The sequence below is a fragment of the Aphelocoma coerulescens genome, chromosome 10 (assembly GCF_041296385.1).
Source record: "Aphelocoma coerulescens isolate FSJ_1873_10779 chromosome 10, UR_Acoe_1.0, whole genome shotgun sequence".
Taxonomy (NCBI): domain Eukaryota; kingdom Metazoa; phylum Chordata; class Aves; order Passeriformes; family Corvidae; genus Aphelocoma; species Aphelocoma coerulescens.
This window is the reverse complement of record NC_091024.1, coordinates 18,068,428-18,085,536: the sequence shown is the minus strand read 5'-3', so window position 1 is coordinate 18,085,536 and position 17,109 is coordinate 18,068,428. Positions and strand designations below refer to the sequence as shown.

General features: G+C 41.6%; 2 protein-coding genes across 6 annotated transcripts; both read right to left on the bottom strand.

The window, feature by feature from the left end:
* Positions 1 to 4,514: 4,514 nt before the first annotated feature.
* Positions 4,515 to 10,226, bottom strand: PSMA4 (proteasome 20S subunit alpha 4). 2 transcript variants are annotated; one of them, XM_069026383.1, is made up of 9 exons: positions 10,103 to 10,226; positions 9,807 to 9,889; positions 9,550 to 9,592; positions 8,629 to 8,791; positions 7,239 to 7,316; positions 6,922 to 7,010; positions 5,934 to 6,064; positions 5,595 to 5,718; positions 4,515 to 5,161 (listed from the first exon to the last, which is right to left on the bottom strand). In XM_069026383.1, the coding sequence occupies exons 2-9, from the start codon at positions 9,807 to 9,809 to the stop codon at positions 5,007 to 5,009; spliced, it is 786 nt and encodes a 261-aa protein (XP_068882484.1). In that variant the 5' UTR covers positions 9,810 to 9,889; positions 10,103 to 10,226; the 3' UTR covers positions 4,515 to 5,006. The 2 variants fall into 2 exon arrangements, with proteins under 2 accessions (XP_068882484.1, XP_068882485.1); XM_069026384.1 differs by lacking the exons at positions 9,550 to 9,592; positions 9,807 to 9,889; positions 10,103 to 10,226 and adding an exon at positions 9,184 to 9,268.
* Positions 10,227 to 10,722: 496 nt separating this feature from the next.
* On the bottom strand, positions 10,723 to 16,010 carry HYKK (hydroxylysine kinase). Of its 4 annotated transcripts, none has more exons than XM_069026381.1 (6): positions 15,698 to 16,010; positions 15,510 to 15,589; positions 14,875 to 15,212; positions 13,960 to 14,102; positions 12,070 to 12,106; positions 10,723 to 11,261 (listed from the first exon to the last, which is right to left on the bottom strand). In XM_069026381.1, the coding sequence occupies exons 3-6, from the start codon at positions 15,203 to 15,205 to the stop codon at positions 10,798 to 10,800; spliced, it is 975 nt and encodes a 324-aa protein (XP_068882482.1). In that variant the 5' UTR covers positions 15,206 to 15,212; positions 15,510 to 15,589; positions 15,698 to 16,010; the 3' UTR covers positions 10,723 to 10,797. The 4 variants fall into 4 exon arrangements, with proteins under 4 accessions (XP_068882482.1, XP_068882480.1, XP_068882481.1 ...); XM_069026379.1 differs by having other exon boundaries at positions 11,923 to 12,106; positions 15,698 to 16,008; XM_069026380.1 differs by having other exon boundaries at positions 11,923 to 12,106; positions 14,902 to 15,212; positions 15,698 to 16,008.
* Between the last annotated feature and the right edge of the window lie 1,099 nt (positions 16,011 to 17,109).

Genomic DNA, 17,109 nt, shown 5'->3' with positions numbered 1-17,109 from the left:
TGCATGTCTGTGCAAGACATAATGCAATCTGTACAAGCACACAAAAAAAGGGTGCTTACACAGGAGTTTCTTCCAGCATACTTCTAGTGACAGGATGTATTGATTTGAATGCTCTGCAGTAAATATGGTCATTTTATATATTGAGAAGCCACTTGTTTATGCCATATCTTCCACAATCAAAATATTTGTGTAAAGGATGCAGCATGACTTATTTTGAAATGCTCAGTGTATATGCAGGGGTCAACCTAAGATTTTGTAGTAAATGAAAAATATATTTTAGCCTAAAACAGGGCATAAACCCCCAGGTTTTTGGTTTTTTTTCTTTATGTGAACTGTAGTTCTGTTATTTTCTGAGTGCTTCAAGAATTACTGGGCAATATTTATACTGAAATTGCAACTCTGTAGTTTTTGATGGAAGCTAGTTCACTGCTGCACTGCACCTGGTGCTCCTAACATGAGGTTATCAGGTAAAATTGGTATTTCTGTGCACTGCACTAGATGCAATTTAGAGCCATAATGTGCTACTACCAATGTTGAACATAGCTGCCACTAGAACGTGCAGGACATAGGAAACTGGTTTTATTACATAACTGTGGATTTGTGTGCAGCTGGGTCCTAACTAGGCAAAACAGATGCTGTAAGATATAAAAGGATTAAAGTCTCTGGGTTACATGCCTAACATTTTGCTAAATATTTTATGTAGCATCATCTGGCACATGTTAATTATGTTGTATTACTACTGTTTTAGGAAACAGTAGTTATAAATAAGTAGCTTTTTTTTCCTGCTGCTTTGAACTTGGAGCAAAATGTTAATAATATCAGCAGCATGTTAAGTTTAATATTTATCATTAAGCGAAAGCCTAAACAATTACATGAGTAATGCTGTCTTTCAAAGGGCCCTTGTCAGCAGGAAGTGACATCTGAAGGTCCCCACTAAAGTATGCTCTGAGAATCTCCAATAAATTGGCTTTTACTGTGCACTGAAGAGTAGTTTAACTGGAAAGCCAAATGCCAAATTAAACACAGATAAAAATAGCCAGCTGCTCAGTTCTATTTGTAAAATAAAAAGTATTCTAAAAACTTTGTGAAGCTGAATTTTCTCCAGATTAAAGCCAGAGAAGGGTACTCTTAGATCCAGTAACTTTAGTGGGTTTTCATATTGGAGTAGAAATAACTGCAATTAAAACTTGAAAATGAGGACAATTTTTACTACAGAAGAACTGTAATGGAAAATACTTTAAAGAAAATGAAAGACATTTAAATAAGTCTTAGACTCTCATCCAGTCTGAAACGACACGATTTCTCTCATGTATGAAGTATTTGAGTGCATCAACTTCTTGCCTTACATGTCTTGTATACTTATCTGTGTTACCTATGTATCACATACAGTCCTGTGGCTTCTAAAACCATTGACATCTTTCAATCATTATATTCATTTTCACAACACAGTGGAGAAGTATCGTCCCTAATTTTAAGGTTATGAACAGAAAGAATAAATAATTACCTTGGAAATCCATAAAAAACCAGAAGTAGCTGTCAAATTTAACATTCGTAGTCTTTTGTTTTTCATCTTAATTTGGGTGCTTTTGTATCTGACAAGTAAAATATTTGGATGAAGAGGAAAGCATACCTAAAAGAGGTCATATAGCAAGCAGTCTTGGAAGTTAATTTGACTTTATTTAAACAGAATACAGTCACCTAGAAAACAAGCTAACTATTTTTAAACACTGACAGATGCAAGAGACAGCACAGGTAATTACTGGAGAAGCGGTAGTTTCATTATCTCTTAAACTACTTACAATAACAAACCACATTACTATTTCTTAGGACAATCTATTTGTGAATATTTGCATACTTGCCCTAACAAGTTCTATCATGCACTCAAGTGAGATATAAGCTATCCAGTTTTTTAAGTTTACAAACATCATATTATGCAAACAATTTTAAGTAAATACTTTTACCTAATTTGAAAAATCTGTCACCTTACACAGCACCACATGAAGTTCTTGTTTTAAAATAACATTAAATCCACAGCAATAGCTAAATATTTTAAATACTTATGTAATACACTGTAAATTCTACGTAAACACTACGTACACCAAAAAAACATACAAAGAACAGGAAGATCATTTTGATTAGCAAAGATACCTCAAATGTATCGCCAGAATCATTTTTTCTGTTCTTACGACTTATCCCCAAACCACTCCCAGAAAAGGCACAGTTGGTGGTGATTTTTTTTTTTTTTTTTAACACACAAAGCCAGAATCAACACAATAGGCCAATGTAGTCAAACACTGCTCTTATTTCCAGGAAGAACAGGTAAGGAACTTGCATTAGTGTCCGGATGGCTCAGGAAGATTCTAATCATGAAAGATCTCCAGTATCTGCTTACTGCCCTAGGCTCAAATGCAGAAAAGAATCACAAATTAAATTTAGGTTCAGAGAACTTGGCTGTACATCTTGGACATGACTGCCAGCTAGAGTTACTTGCCTATTCCAAGGCAGTACTGAGGCTCAGGTCACAATCAGCTATTAATGGCACTCAGGAGAGATGATAGTTTTTTAAATTAAATTGATAATTACTGTTCAAAGACTATACTCGTAAAGTATTAGACAATACTTCCACTTTGTGCAAACAAAACCTTTAAATAAATAATCTTTTAAAATTTATCACAATGCTTCAATACATTATGCAGTACAGTTCAGAATATTAAAGTCATTCCAACTTTTTATTATTACAGTATCTAAAAAAGTTCTCCTTTACCAGCAAATGACACCATATTTGGCAAAGAAATGGTATTGTTAATTCTTTAAACCAAGATATACATATATGAGTTATCCCCATTTTGTTAGAAAAAGATGCATTTAAGAAAAATATTTTAGTAAATCTATATTCTAAGCTATCTGATAATACTTACACTACTACACTAAACAAACTGCCTTTTATGGACTATATACATTGATGAACACAAGTTCAGATGCTCTAAGTTTCCTAGAAGACAGAAAGCATTGCTGGAATCTATCACGTATTGTTGCAAGTAATCTTTGAAAAGTGAGAAAAAACTCCATTTTGGGATTGCTGCTTTTAGAGCATATTCCAAGTACCTGTATAACCATCATCCAGAAATCTGCAAAAGATGCTGATATATTGTATTCATGGTATCAAAAAATAGAAAGATTGAGCATTGGATTTCTACATAAAAATGGAGCTTGAGGTATTTATACAATCCTTTATAATGGAGATTAAATATTACCCACTGCATGTTGTCTGCAACTATTCAGGACTTGTTACACAAAATACCATTCCTATGTTGTTATTTGGAAGACCTACTGTTGCACAAGGTGTAAGTTAATTAAAGTCAGTTCAACTTTCATTAGCTATAAAATTTGAGTATTAACCAAGTGCTATCTAAGTTCAGTGCAAAAGACTAAAGCAATTGGTCTGCACCAAGACTTAGATAATGACCAAGCGGGTCCTGCAAAGAACCCACAGCCTCCCTCTCTGTACAGAGGCTGCCAGAGTGAGTGCAGGACAACTACACAAGCTGCAGCACAGACATCTCCAGTCAGATTCCTTCCCTCTGTTCTCAACAGTGACCCTTCCAGCAGTGAACTCAAAAATGGGTTTACTCAAGAGGAAGGGTCATTTCTGGCCATGTTGACAAAGTAGATTTTAGTCAAAAATGTCTGAGATGGATTAAAACCAACAAAACACTGTTTAGATTCACTCAGTTTCTTTAAATGGTCATATTAAATCCTGTATACATCAGGTATCCTTTGGGGTAAGAAAACCAAACCAAACCAACCAACCTACAAGATCAATACAATCCAGGGTGGGCACAAATGGGCTGGATCACCACTGTCATAGTTTGAAATTCAGCAAGACCTCACATTTAAGCATGTCACTCAGGCTTTTCACTTTGCTTTTGATATCTGCATGGGTGCACAGTAATTTTCAGTAACTTGTTTTCATTTCTTTTGTTCACTCCAGATGATTTTTTTTTCAGAAAGAGATTTTTGCTAATCTGACAATCATATACTGTTTTGCATTCAGTATAGGGGCAAGCTGGACAAAAACTACTATAATTTCCAATTCATACACAATTATGATTTCTTGTTGGTTAACTGATTAGTTTTCTTGACTGATGCGTCAGAGAAAGGAACCAAATTCACTGGGGAAGTATCAGCAACACTACGCTAAATATAAAACATCTCATTTTCCTTTCAGGATAAAATGTGAAATAGTCAACGTGGTCTAAAATCATGCACTATTTTACTTACCTATTTGTATTTTGACAAGATAAAACATTTTCACGTGGCCTTTGTAAAATGTCTTTCTAGTTTGTGTGAATATAACTAGTGTTGTATGATTAATTCCTTAGAAAACACATGCACTTGTGAAGGCTATGATAAACTGAACACATTTGCTACAGGGCATTTTTAAAACACTACTGGTTGCAAGACCATCAGTTTGACAGAGCCTGCTATAGAACAAAATAGGCCAAAACTAAAACTTGGCATGCCAGCACACTTTAATTCCATATTTGTGAAATGACTTTTCAAACTTAGGAGCTCTTTTCACTACCTTAAAAGGAAAACCCACACATACACATGAAATTCTTAACAATTCTAACACCATATTTGTTCTTTACCAACTAGCATATACCTTGTTTTAATGGTTTAAAGCAATTAAATTCCTCAAGATTGTGCATATCCAGGCATTACTGAGGAAATAAAGACACTGATCACTATTCTTCTTAAATTTTATTCCATAATAAAAAATAGAAGATGAAAGAAAGAGTGTTCAAGAATTAAAGCAATTATTGGTCAATGTAAGGAGCAGTAAACTAATTATCTAAATGATGACTAAGGACCTGGTTCATCAAAACTAATTCTGGGTCCTCCATGGCATAGTTGTAGGTTGTAGGCTTCTACAGAACAGAAATCCAGATTATCTTTTGCTGAAGCAGGTCCTTTATTATCTAGAGAACACTTGATTTCATATACTATTTATCCTTCTCTTTTTGTTCTTTCTCCTTCTTTTCACGTTCAGCTTTTGCTTCCTCCTCCTCATGTTGTTTTATCAATTGTTCCACCTCCTTTTGCTTCAGAACCCTTATTACTGTCTTTCCGTTCTCTCTTGTCAGTGTTGCAATTTCAACTGAAACACATGGAACAGACAGCAGCGTTTAGGCAGAGCAACCATCAGCAGGGCAAGGTTTGAGATTACAAGTGACAGTGAGGCAGAAGGCTCCAATCCTCCCTCTGCCAAGAAGCCTGGCTGGAGGCAGCCACCCACAGTCCCCTCCTGCAGCAGAACACAGCAGCAGGGTAGCTCCTCTCAGGGGTTCTGCTCCCAGACACACAGGCATTTAAATCCCGAAACTGCAGCCTCACCTCTGCAGCTGGCCAACAGGGATCATCCTGGACTAAGCTATCTGAATGCCTCTTAGGCTAAGGTTGAGAACTGCTGCGTCTTCTAAAAATGGGGTTTTTTTGTGACAACTAAAACTCCAGGAGCCACATCTGGAATATGTGCCCTCACTGTTCCCTTTGTTTAAGCAGAGGGTGCCATCCCATCAGCGAACGCTCACCTTTCTCAGCAGAGAGCTTGCTGACATCCATGGTTTTGTTTAGAACCTTAATGGCCAATGCCAGGGCAGTCTTTAAGGTCATTTCCCCTTCTTTGTAGTCTTGCTTCAGCATTGACACAGCTGCCTGTAAATGTCACAGAAATTAAAATGGTGTCTTTGGGCAATCAACCAAACAGTTGGAGTTCTGCCAGATAATACTAACACATGAGTTAACAGCAGCATTTCTACAATTACCTGTAAATCTCTCCTGCACAAATAATCAACAATTTAGCTTAATTAATACAGTACAATTTACACTTTTTAACTTGGCTTTTTGAAAAGAAAACACCCAGAACTTACAGCACTATTATTCCCAATGCATGTGGCTTTCCACCCTCCATAATTTCCACTAGGATCACTTTGATACAGCTGAAATCCATAATGTTTATCCCAGCCAATGTAGAGCAATGAAACACCAAAAGGACGTTTTCCTGTTGAAAAGAAGGCTATTAGCAACCTAAATTTAGTAACAAGATTGGTCGTGAGTGACAATTATTTTCTTTCATTTCATTTTTCAATCTATTCCTGTGAACTAGGATTTAACAGAGAGTTCTGCACTTCTGTTGCTTGAGATAAGCACGCCAGCATTTCTTTCTAAGTCATGGGGTGGGAGACAGTGGAGGTTTATTCCATTTAACCTTAAGAGCAGCTCATTTGTGTCCCCACAAATTGTAATTTATCATCTCAGGACTTCAAATCACAATTTAGTATTTCAAATATGTAGCGTAGCTGTTAAAGCATTTAACTTAGCAGTGTCAAAAGCCAGGTAGTTAAAAAGGTAGTGAAAATTCTCTCCCACTACATATATGTAAAACAACAGAATCATCAGTTCACATACTAAGGAACACTACTTACAATATCATTTTCTAATATGTTGCTTGAGCCACAGAAATAGTATTTTTTTTAAGTGTTACAATATTGATATCACTACATACAGCCTTGCTTTTGATTCATTGTGCCATTATGCTGGATAGGCCCAAAATGTTGAAAGGTTGCCTAAACAATTCTCTGCTGGTCTTTTGAAGGTATTCATTAAATGGAAGAGCAATCAAAGCATTCTATGCAGTGGCCCAGCATCTCAGCCATCAATTTCCCGAGCAATAAAAAGTAGAAGCCTCAGCAGCAAAAAACAGTAACCATGACTACCCATTCCCCTCTTATTTTTTTCTAAGCATAACTTTTTAAACAGAATTCACTAGAACTGTCCACAGACTTAGATCCTTCATATTATGTAAGAGAATTGTTCTTGAGACATTTAGTAACACAATGATTCATAACACTTCATTACCTCCAAACTGTGTATAAGCCTGCTTGATATCACACAGTGCTGTTACTAGTTGTTCACAAGGAATGGGCTCTTGATACTGCAACAAATACCTAATATCAAAGAAGAAAAATACCAGTTTCAAAACTTGTTTTGCTGACCGTATCCTGTATCACATTTAAGAGGAAACAAGTTCCCAAGTTAGAGCCTCTTTGATCTAGCTGGTCTATTTCAATCTACTTCTGATCTACTAAGGCATGTTCATTCTGATCAAATGCATAAAGAGAGCTGAATGTGACAGCACAGGCAAGTGAAACCATGTTAGCTGTCAGCAGACCTACCTCTGTGCAATCAGTCTCAGCTCATTTGTTAGAACATTGGCATCTGAAGTTATTCCTGCAACACTGCACGCCATATCCCTGCAAGAAAAGCATACAAATTAACTGCATTCCTGTCAATCTCCAACCAACCGTCAGGTCTTTATACAGGGATTCAAGCAGAGCACCTACTGTCGGGCTTTTCTGATAAAACTACACAGCTGCCATACAAAACAGGTTCATCAGCTCCTGCCTTTAGGGTACACAAAAATATCAGTAACCTTTTGCTAAAAGCAAAGGTGGACAGCAAAAGTCAGTGAGTCAGTATATTAGTTATACATATAGTTCTGAGAAGAGGGTTGTGCCAAGGATGATTAAATTCTGAGTGGCTTTACAAGAGCCATTAGGCACATACAGGTGCCTCTCAGGAAGCCACCTGACACAGCACACCACAACACCAAAGGAGCCACACAGATGTGACACGCCTTCAGTGGGAGTTGCTGGCTGACACATGGCATCTGTGTAACTGAAACTTAGTGGTCTTGATAGGACCCTAAGAAAAATAAGCACTTCAATGCTTGATTGTTTTGTTAGCTCTTAATTTAGGATCTCTTTAGCTCAATCTGATATGCTACAAAGCTTTCACTACACAAAAAGGATTCGTGAAATTACGAATTTTCCAAAAGATGGAAGGGCTGTTTTAGGTGACTACTCCAGTGTGCTGTTACACTGCCTCCTTGAAAATCCAGCACTTCTTCCTGCCATTCTAGATGCTTTCAAGATCAATGTGGAATAGGAAGCTGACAGGATGGAAAACTGTGTTTCATGTGCAGCTTTTGTCAAGGATGAAGCTCTACCTCCCTTGCTACGAGAAAGCACAATCCATAAAACTCCTTGCTCTGACATCACAAATTTAACTTCCAGGAGCTAGAAAGGAAATGGTAATAGAAAGACATTTTATCTCTGCAACAATTATGGTAAAGAAGCCTAAGGCATGTTTTACCCAGTTATCTTGTTCTTTTTGAGTCACCAAAGAAAAACAGAGACATAGAAAGTGAGCTAAAATAGCATGGTAATTTTTGTGGGCATTCTTTATACTGCCTCCCAATGGCATTTTGTAAAACTGAGATTTCCCAGTTTTCTTAAATGCTAAAATACCATTACTTTGTATGACGTAGTACCAACAAACAAGCTATTCCACCTAGAAAATTCTCCTAGAGATAAAAAAACAAACCAGCAATACTTCTGCTTTAGAAGAACTACTGAAGTGAACAATGACAAAATACTCCTACTTGTCTAAAACACCAAACAAAAAGATTATTAACACTTCAAATAAAATAAGACCAGGTTATGTGCTAATTAGTGCTTTGTTGCTAATAACATCACTGGACATTTAACCATCATTTCAACTTACTCGTTAAGTTTGTATATTTTCTCTGAGAAAAACACTTCATCAAGAAGCTTGTGAATGTTGCGCCTCTCTGCTGCCAGCAGAACTCCATCATTTGCTAGAATTCCCAGGCAAGTGCCTGCATGCCCGATGGCTTCCATTGCATACTCAACCTGGTACAGGCGACCTGGGAAAGGATTGAAATTCCTATCATCAAAAAATGACACTGAACAAGACCAACTACACAAGGTGACTTAAAGTTACAAGAATCTGACAAGTGCTCATTGTACCATCTACTCTTACTTCTTCAGAGTGTTACCAGTCAATAGAAAATTAACTGGCTGAAAAGGAGGAAGGAGTCAGAGAAGGAAAATAAGGTAATACTGGACATGGCCACTGGGGAGAAAAACCCTTTCTATTAAAAAGAAAAAAAATAAAGGAAAAAAAAGGAAATTTAAAGAGCTCTCCGCTGTAGTAAAATGAGCCAAGACAAATTTTCAATAAGCAAAGAAAATATTTAATATTGGACTTCTTGAGTTTATCCCATCTAAGAAGTAAGAAAACATGGTTTGTACGTACTTGTTTCAGCATGTGCAAGAGTAACAAGGAGAGGTGTGATTGCACCAGCAGGTTATTATCCATTCTCAGGGGACAGTGACATAATCTAACCATACTCAAACAAGAGATAAATGGTTATTTCAAAAACATGGCAGGTGATATTAATGGGACAAGGTCTCATTATTGCTTCAATTAGAACGAATTTGAAAGTGTCCACTTTGGACCCCTGTTGTTCCTACAGAACTGTCTGTGGGTAAATATGATTTCTGTAACTTATATTCAGACAGAAACATGCTTCAAACCACCCTTTGTGCAAGTGTTTTGATAGTTTTGAGAAGATGGATAGAACAGTAAGAGTTTACTTAAAAGTGTCGGGTTAAAAAATACCTTCCGGAGAAAATATGGTAGTTCTGGAGTCATATCTTCGAGACTGTAAAAGGAATAGCTCAGTAAGTATCACCAGTCTCCTGTCACCAACGCTCTAAAGCCCCTGTATAACAGACCCAGCCACTCGGTGACCAGGCTGGTCACTGGTGCCCGCAGCCCGGCCCCTGCAGTGTGACCGCCGCCCGCCGCCCCCGCCCGGGCCGTGACTCGGCAGGACCCGCGGCTTAGCAAAGCCCCTGGGAAGGCGGGTCACTCACCATGGTGCCGGGGACGCGCCGCGGGCAGAGAGCAGCAGACCGGCAGGAGGGCACAGGAACCGGCACGGGAACCGGCACTGGGTCTGCAAGAGAGCACAGGGCACGTGAACCGGGAACCCCGGGAGCCGGCACCGAGCGCACCCCGGCACGGCCCCAGGGGGCGCTGCCGCCCGCCTCCCGCGCCCGCACTGCACAGTCATCCTCAGCGCGGCGGAGTGCGAGGGCCGCGCCGCCTCCCGCGCCGCGCAGAGACGCGTCCGCGCCCCATCGTCCACCCGCCGCCCGTCCTCACTCACGGCGGGCCGGAAGGAACCGACAGACCGGGCGGGGAGGGGCCGAGGCCCGGCCGGCGGGCAAGAACCGGGCGCTGCGGCCGCGCCCGAACCTTCACTGCCGCGCCGGAAATGGCCGCCGCGCCTGCGCGGTGCTGCATGCCGGCCTGGGGCGGGGCCTGCGCCCGTCCCTGTCGCCGCGGGGCGGGGCTGGCGCGCATCGCCCGCAGCGTGACGTGCGCGTGCCTGCGCTCCTGCGAAAGGAGCGGGAAACGGCTCCCCCCGCCCTGTGAGGGCAGGTAACGGTCACACCACACCCCCGGCGTGAGGGCGAGTAACGGCCCTGCTCCTACCCTGTGAGGGCAGGTAACGGTCACACCACACCCCCGGCGTGAGGGCGAGTAACGGCCCTGCTCCTACCCTGTGAGGGCAGGTAACGGTCACACCACACCCCCGGCGTGAGGGCGAGTAACGGCCCTGCCGCTGCTATGAGGGCGCATAATGCCCCTGCCGTGAGGGCGGGTAACGGCCACGTCCCTATGCCCGCCGTGAGGGCGGTAATGGCTTCCTCTCCCGCTTCTCTGCCAGGGGGATGAGCCTGGCCCGGCCCCTGCCCGCGGAAACAGCGCGGCGGACGCTCCCCATTCAGCCCGAGCAGCGCTGCCTTTATTGCCTTTATTCAGTCCAGTGTCACCCCCAGTACCCCAGCGGCCACGGACCTACGGGGCAGGTGCGTGGTGTATGTACGCCTGGGCAGTCTCAAACCACGTCTTCTCCACAGCTTCCTGGCCCACCTCGAACATTGTCATCAAATGTTTCCAACCAGTTTTGGCCGTGATTGTGAGGTACTCCTTGTTTTCCGGGTACAGCAGAGCCGTGTGGGCAGCAATGACGAGGGACTGTGCAAACCTCCCACTCACCAAGAGGAATAGGGCACCTCTCTCCTCGAGGGTGAGTGGCACAACACTCTCAAACCCTGCGAGAACATGTCCCCCAACGCTCAGAGGGTCTGGGCTCTCAATCATCATGTACATGATGGCTATCGCAACCTCAAACACATAATACCCATAACTCATGTCGCTGAAGTCCAGGATGCCAGACACTCTGTACTGGGGATTCTCCAGGGAAGCAGAACTGGAGTCTACTAGAATGTTGTGGTCATTAAGGTCGCCATGATTGATACCTAAACACAGAAGAAATAGAAAAAGTATTTAATAATTATTAAACAGCTGAAATAGCTTTGAGAAGATGCACATCAAACTAACACTCAACTACAAAACCACTCTAGTCCCCTGCAGCATCAAGTGCTGCCTTTCACACCTTTACTGCTTCCCATGAACCTCCACTGCACTGCCAGATGACTGACAGCAATGGGTAAGAGGGAGTGTTACAAGATCTCACTCCAGGCTGGTGTGACCTGCAATCCACTACGTGTTTGCAAATGCACAATAGTAGTTTCCAACTGTAGAACTGTCACATCATCATCATCAGTATCAATGTCAATTGAATTCCAAAAATATGATTAAATACTTACATGGGCCTTTTTTACAGTAGTACTGTATTCCATATATATTTAGTAAGCTGATATAACAGCATGAAAATCATAGCCTTAAGTGGGAGCAAACTCATCAGAAACATAAAGAATTGATCCTGACTGGACGGAACATTCCTCTTGGCTTACTCTGTGCTGTGCACATTCAGCACAATATTTGTCCAAGTCTAAGCTAGGAAAAAGAGATATACTTTGTTTGCCATTTTTGTTTTCCTTTTCCACAGACCTAAACTCCTGTAAGAAATTTCTGTGTCTCAGTTCAACATAATTACAATAAGAATAAAATACTCACAGGCTCGGAAACTGCTTAGCTTAGGTATTACTTTGCCTTTAAACTGCTCAATAACTTGCTCCACCACTGCACGGTATTTGTTGTGGCCCAAGGCATGAATGTACTGATCTAGAAGAGGAACATTTGCCAGGTTCCAAATGAACTGACCTCGATGCAGACTTTTGACTGATGGGTGCTGGAATTTCTTTGGAAAAAGCACACAATAATATAGGCCATAAGAAAAAAATGCTGACTTCATGATTAAAGGGCTTGATTCAAAACCCCTATTAATTTTAACAGGTTTCTAATAAGACTGAGAAACACTATGACTTGGACTATTGCTTTAATAGTAAATAGTAAAAAATAACCTGAAGAATGATTAAGGCAAGCATCTTAGTGTCTACATACAGCCTGAATGGTTTTTCCCCATGTTTTAGGTACAAAGGTTATCTTAAGTAATTTTTCACTTTAATAATCTAAAATTGCTGTTGACTGTCCATAGGGTGACATTATGTAGCAACTTTGAGCCTCTGCCAAGGTCAGAGTCCCATCCTGGCAGAGCTCAGCCTGCACAGCTGGTGCTGCAGAAAGCTGTGGGAGCACCAGAGACACAAAACCTGCCAGTGTGCTGGGAACAGGCATACTCTGTGCTTTTAAAGGTGAGACCTTTGGGGGACAAGCCTTAGGAACAGCTGGTGTGTGAAAAATCCTGAGCACAGTAGTTTATGGAGACACTGACCATGGCTTTATTCTTATGGAAATTTGCCTTTGTACATCCAGGTCTCACTACTTTAAACAAACAAGGTCCTTAACCTCTCTTCTCAAATGGAAGACATGGTTTGGAAAGTGACATTCAGAGGGGAAAAGCATCTCTCCCACTGCACATCCCATGCTTATCTTGGACTCCTCAGATGCTTATTAAGGTTATCTCTGGGCCAGATTTGATCAGTGCATAGGGCAAATTAAAAAAAACTTCCCACAGGAGTAGCTGGCTTCCTTTTAAGAAAAAACCCAAAAAACTATGCTTGTAATTAAGGCTCTTAAAGATCACTGAATGGTAGTCAAAAGTGGAGAGCGTATGAACAGGTGAAGAACAAGACTGAGCCTAAACCACCTTGGTGGATGATAATCCATATGTTAAGGGAATAAAGAGCCTTTTCCATCAGAATTGCTTCTCATTAACTACTTCCTCCTTGGAAGACGAGTCACAGGCATATTTTGAGACTTATTTTAATCATAAGAGTGTGACCAATGTGTAAGAAGGCAACAGTAAGTTATCTTTCCCAACTGAAAAATGCTCCTGTAATTTAAGAATGTGGTTAGTAAAACTGGCAATTCACATTTCATAACTGTCTGAAGCTGGTAGCCAGAACATGAGAAGAAAAGGTTAATGAAAGGTTAATAAATAATGTGAGTTCTTTCATGCATCAAACTTAATTACTGGCTGATTGATCAGCTTTATTGTCCTGTATAACTACAGAGTAAAGACAGAACTTATTTTGCATTAAAACTATTTAAGTGGAAGCAGTGCAAATGAGAAGTGTCACAGATCTCTGTTTGTTGGCACAGCTGGCACTGTAGGGAGGGTACCAGCTGCTACCAGTGTGAAATGGTCACATTGCTAATGATGAGGAGAAAGTCAACAAGTCAAAAGGAATTCAAAGTAATAGATCAGCCAGCTGTGCACTATGCAAAAATCCTTTAAAACAAGCTTGGCATTCTTCTAATACAAGAACCCTAGGGTTCATTCTCCTCTACTTGCCAGGTTTGAAACACTAACAGGTGAGCTTTGCATAAGTAAAAAGAACTCCTTATCTCTCTGTGGTACAAAAATGCATTGCAGAAGGATCATCAGTACCAAGTCACTTGCCATGTACTTGGAGAAAGGCTTTAAGTAGCAGCCAGCTTGGAGGCTGGCATCTGAGCCATGAATCAAACTGACATCTGCAGTCACCAACTTGCATTTTGCAGGTCAGAAAAGCAGGCAGCAAGCACATGAGCAAATACTAAGAGACATTGATTAAGAGAGAAGTTTGAGGCTGAAGCATGAGAACTCACCTCTGAGAGCACTTTATCCACCCTGGCAGCAAGCTTCCCAATCTCATACAGAATCTGAGCATTGGTAGCAATTTTTGCTACTGGTGTACCTGGCAGGTAAGTCAGCAGTCTGACCATGTACTTCTTGCTCCCAGGTCTAGTATCTGACAAGGACACATGCAGTCAGTCACTCCGATATGTGCTATTGAGTACTAATTAATGCAAGAGGCAAAAAACGTTTATCCCAGTATAGAAGTTGTCAGATGTAGCTCATAAAACAGATTTCATGCAAAGATTTGATTTACTAGAATGTTGTATAATAATGTACAAATCTTAACACACTTACAAAATCTATGCTGGATCTTTAGTTCTTGTGCTTGGACCCAACTCAGCACTAAGCAGGGTTCCTACAGTGCCCACGCACACCCATGTAAAGTTTTGCAGCAGAACAGGTCTCAGGAATCCCAAATGTTGTATGGAAGTTACAGTGACAGTAAAAGCTAAATGCCAACACAATCTTTCTTCCAAACACTTAAAGCAATTTGTTCTGGCTTCAGAGATGGGCTAGAACTGTATTTTACACCACTCTGCAGGCAAATAATTTCGAGCACCATGTAGTCAATGAGGCATTTTTTAACATTTCTTGTGCATGGACACAGACGTCAGATAAATGTTTTCTCCAATTTGTTAAACTGAAGTGTTTTCCTAGTTAATTATTACTCTCTCTGAGTTGCTTTGCTTCTGGTATTTTAAGTTTGGACTATTATGGCTGGAACACAGGTCACCTGATATATATCCCTACTATTGAAACACAAGCCTAGAGTTTCCCTTTAGCACATACATGGTGTGCCATATAGCAAGCTACTGCCGAGCTAAGGGTGAGAGTGGGCACCTGCTCTCAGGTGCCCACTCTCAAAGGTGCCCACAATGGCTCACCTCCCAACTCCAGAGACATTATGTTACCATCTTTTGTGAGATAAGGAGTAGCTGAAGGGAAGCCTTCAGCACTGAGAAACATCATGGCCTGGGTCTGCGCTTCAATGAGGTCAGGCTCCTGGCTGTCTTCTGAATTGGTGATTTTGAGGACATACTCATCGGTACCTTCAGCTGAGACACGCACATGGAAGTTCTGATCATCATAGCTGGGGAGTGGCCTGACCCAAGATACCTTCAATCCAAACACCCTGTCAACCAATTCAGCTGCCTCTTTCTCACCAAGTGTTGGTTTGGTCAAGGTCTGGGGTTGACAATCGTTTCCAGAAGACATTGTGTCTCTAGGAGAAAAAGAAAAGCTGGATGATCTGATCTGTAATCTGACATCAGAAGCAGTAATCACTGCAACAAAATACATTCAGCTACTGGAGAAGAGTTTCCCACATTTATTAAACAAGTAAAGAAAACCAACCCCCCTTGCCAGCTCGGGTTTCTTACATCGTAGCTTATCAACTACTTAGGCTGCAGCCACTCCAAAGAAAGACTGTTAGAGAGATGCACTCAGTCTGTTCAGAATAGCAGGCATGAAAAGCTTATTAACCAAGCTTTTATTATCTCATTTCTAGCAGCAGCCTAACCTGGTATTGTTGATAGGTAGGAATGACTCCCTAAGGAACAGAGTTGCTGAATCCCTGATCAGGAAGTCTTCAATTCGTGCCTGCAAAAGGCAAAAAGTACTTTAGTAAATCATAACGTTAAAGCAGATTAAATCTTTCCGCTTGGTCACGGCCTTCCACATTCCTATGCTAAGAAAGGCAGCACAAACCTGCAGACGCTCGCTCGTCTCCCGCCCGCCCAGCTGCAGGAACCTCGAGCCTCCCCAGACGAGCAACCCTTGGACTCGGCGGGAGCCGCGCCAACCTTTGCCCAGCCCGGGGAGGCCGAGATGCTGCGGAAGCTGCCGTCAGCCGGGGGCCCAGCCAGCCCAGCCCCCGCCAGCCCGGTTCTCGGCCGGAGCGCCTTGTGTTCAGCGGACCTCGGGGCTGCGCCCGCCCTTGCCCACCCCGAGCGCGGGCAGGGAGGGCCTGGCGCTGCAGCCGAGCCCGGCCGGAGCCTCCCCGCGGCGCAAGAGCGCTACCCCAGGGCACGGGCTTTGTTTTTCAACAGCACGAGAGGGAAGGAAAGCTGCGACTTCCTGTCACAAAGGCAGAAGAACACTTAAAAAGCCCTGCGCCCACAGCGAGCAGAAGGGAAGACATCCGTTTTATTCTTTTGTTTAAACCCTTTTATCAGCACACCAGATAAAAATCTCTGCCAAATGCTTAGCCTGACGACCACATATATAAATATAGATAACAAACCTGAAGCATCTTGCTCAGGATGTCCTTTAGACTGTCTCAGAGATCAGACTGGGACAATGGATCCAGTCCTAGAAAACTTTTTTTTTTTTATTAGGAGTTTCAGAAGAGATTTCTATATTAATCTTGAAGTTTGCCATTATTTTCATTAAGTGTAATCTGTCATAGTTGACGTTCTGCTATGACAGAATTAGGAACCTGAACAAAAAGGAATTTAGGAAAGGCATGCTGAAAAAAGCCCAAAACCATCTCTGCCCCCCCCCCCCCCCCCCCCCAACAGCACCCTAAAGCATCTTGGGTTTAGGTAAATCAGTTAAGAATCCCCTATCACAAAATTTTAGTATTGTTTGTAATATTATGGACACAAAATTAAAAACATTATTTTAAGCAAGTAGGGAATTTAGAAAAGAGAAACTATTTCCCCAAGGAACAATTTTTTCCCTCCAATTTCAGAACAGATATTACTAAAAGTAATCAACCAACTCTTCTCTCTAGAAATCACAAAATTAAGGTTTTTTCAAAAAGAAAAGAGCTCTGTAAAACATTTAGGTTCCCTCTCTTGGTTTCTGAGGCCCTGAAGCTTTAGCTCATTGGAACAAAATTGATTCAGTGGGAAAGCATTCTTGCTGTGCTTTAACATAGTTGGTTACAGAAATGTACTCCTGCTTTCTGCAAACAAAATTACAATGCGCTTTGCAGATCTGTACCTCATTACTCTTGCTTCAGTTGCCAGACTGGAGTGCCAAAACTGAAGACCTATCTGTTCTTCTCCTGTCTGCCTGCTACGCTGGGGAAGCCCACTGGTTGTGAGTCAAGGCAGAGATTGAAGGTTGTACTTTGGCCTGTCTTATTATCTGTAGAAAGATAGACTTGAATAATT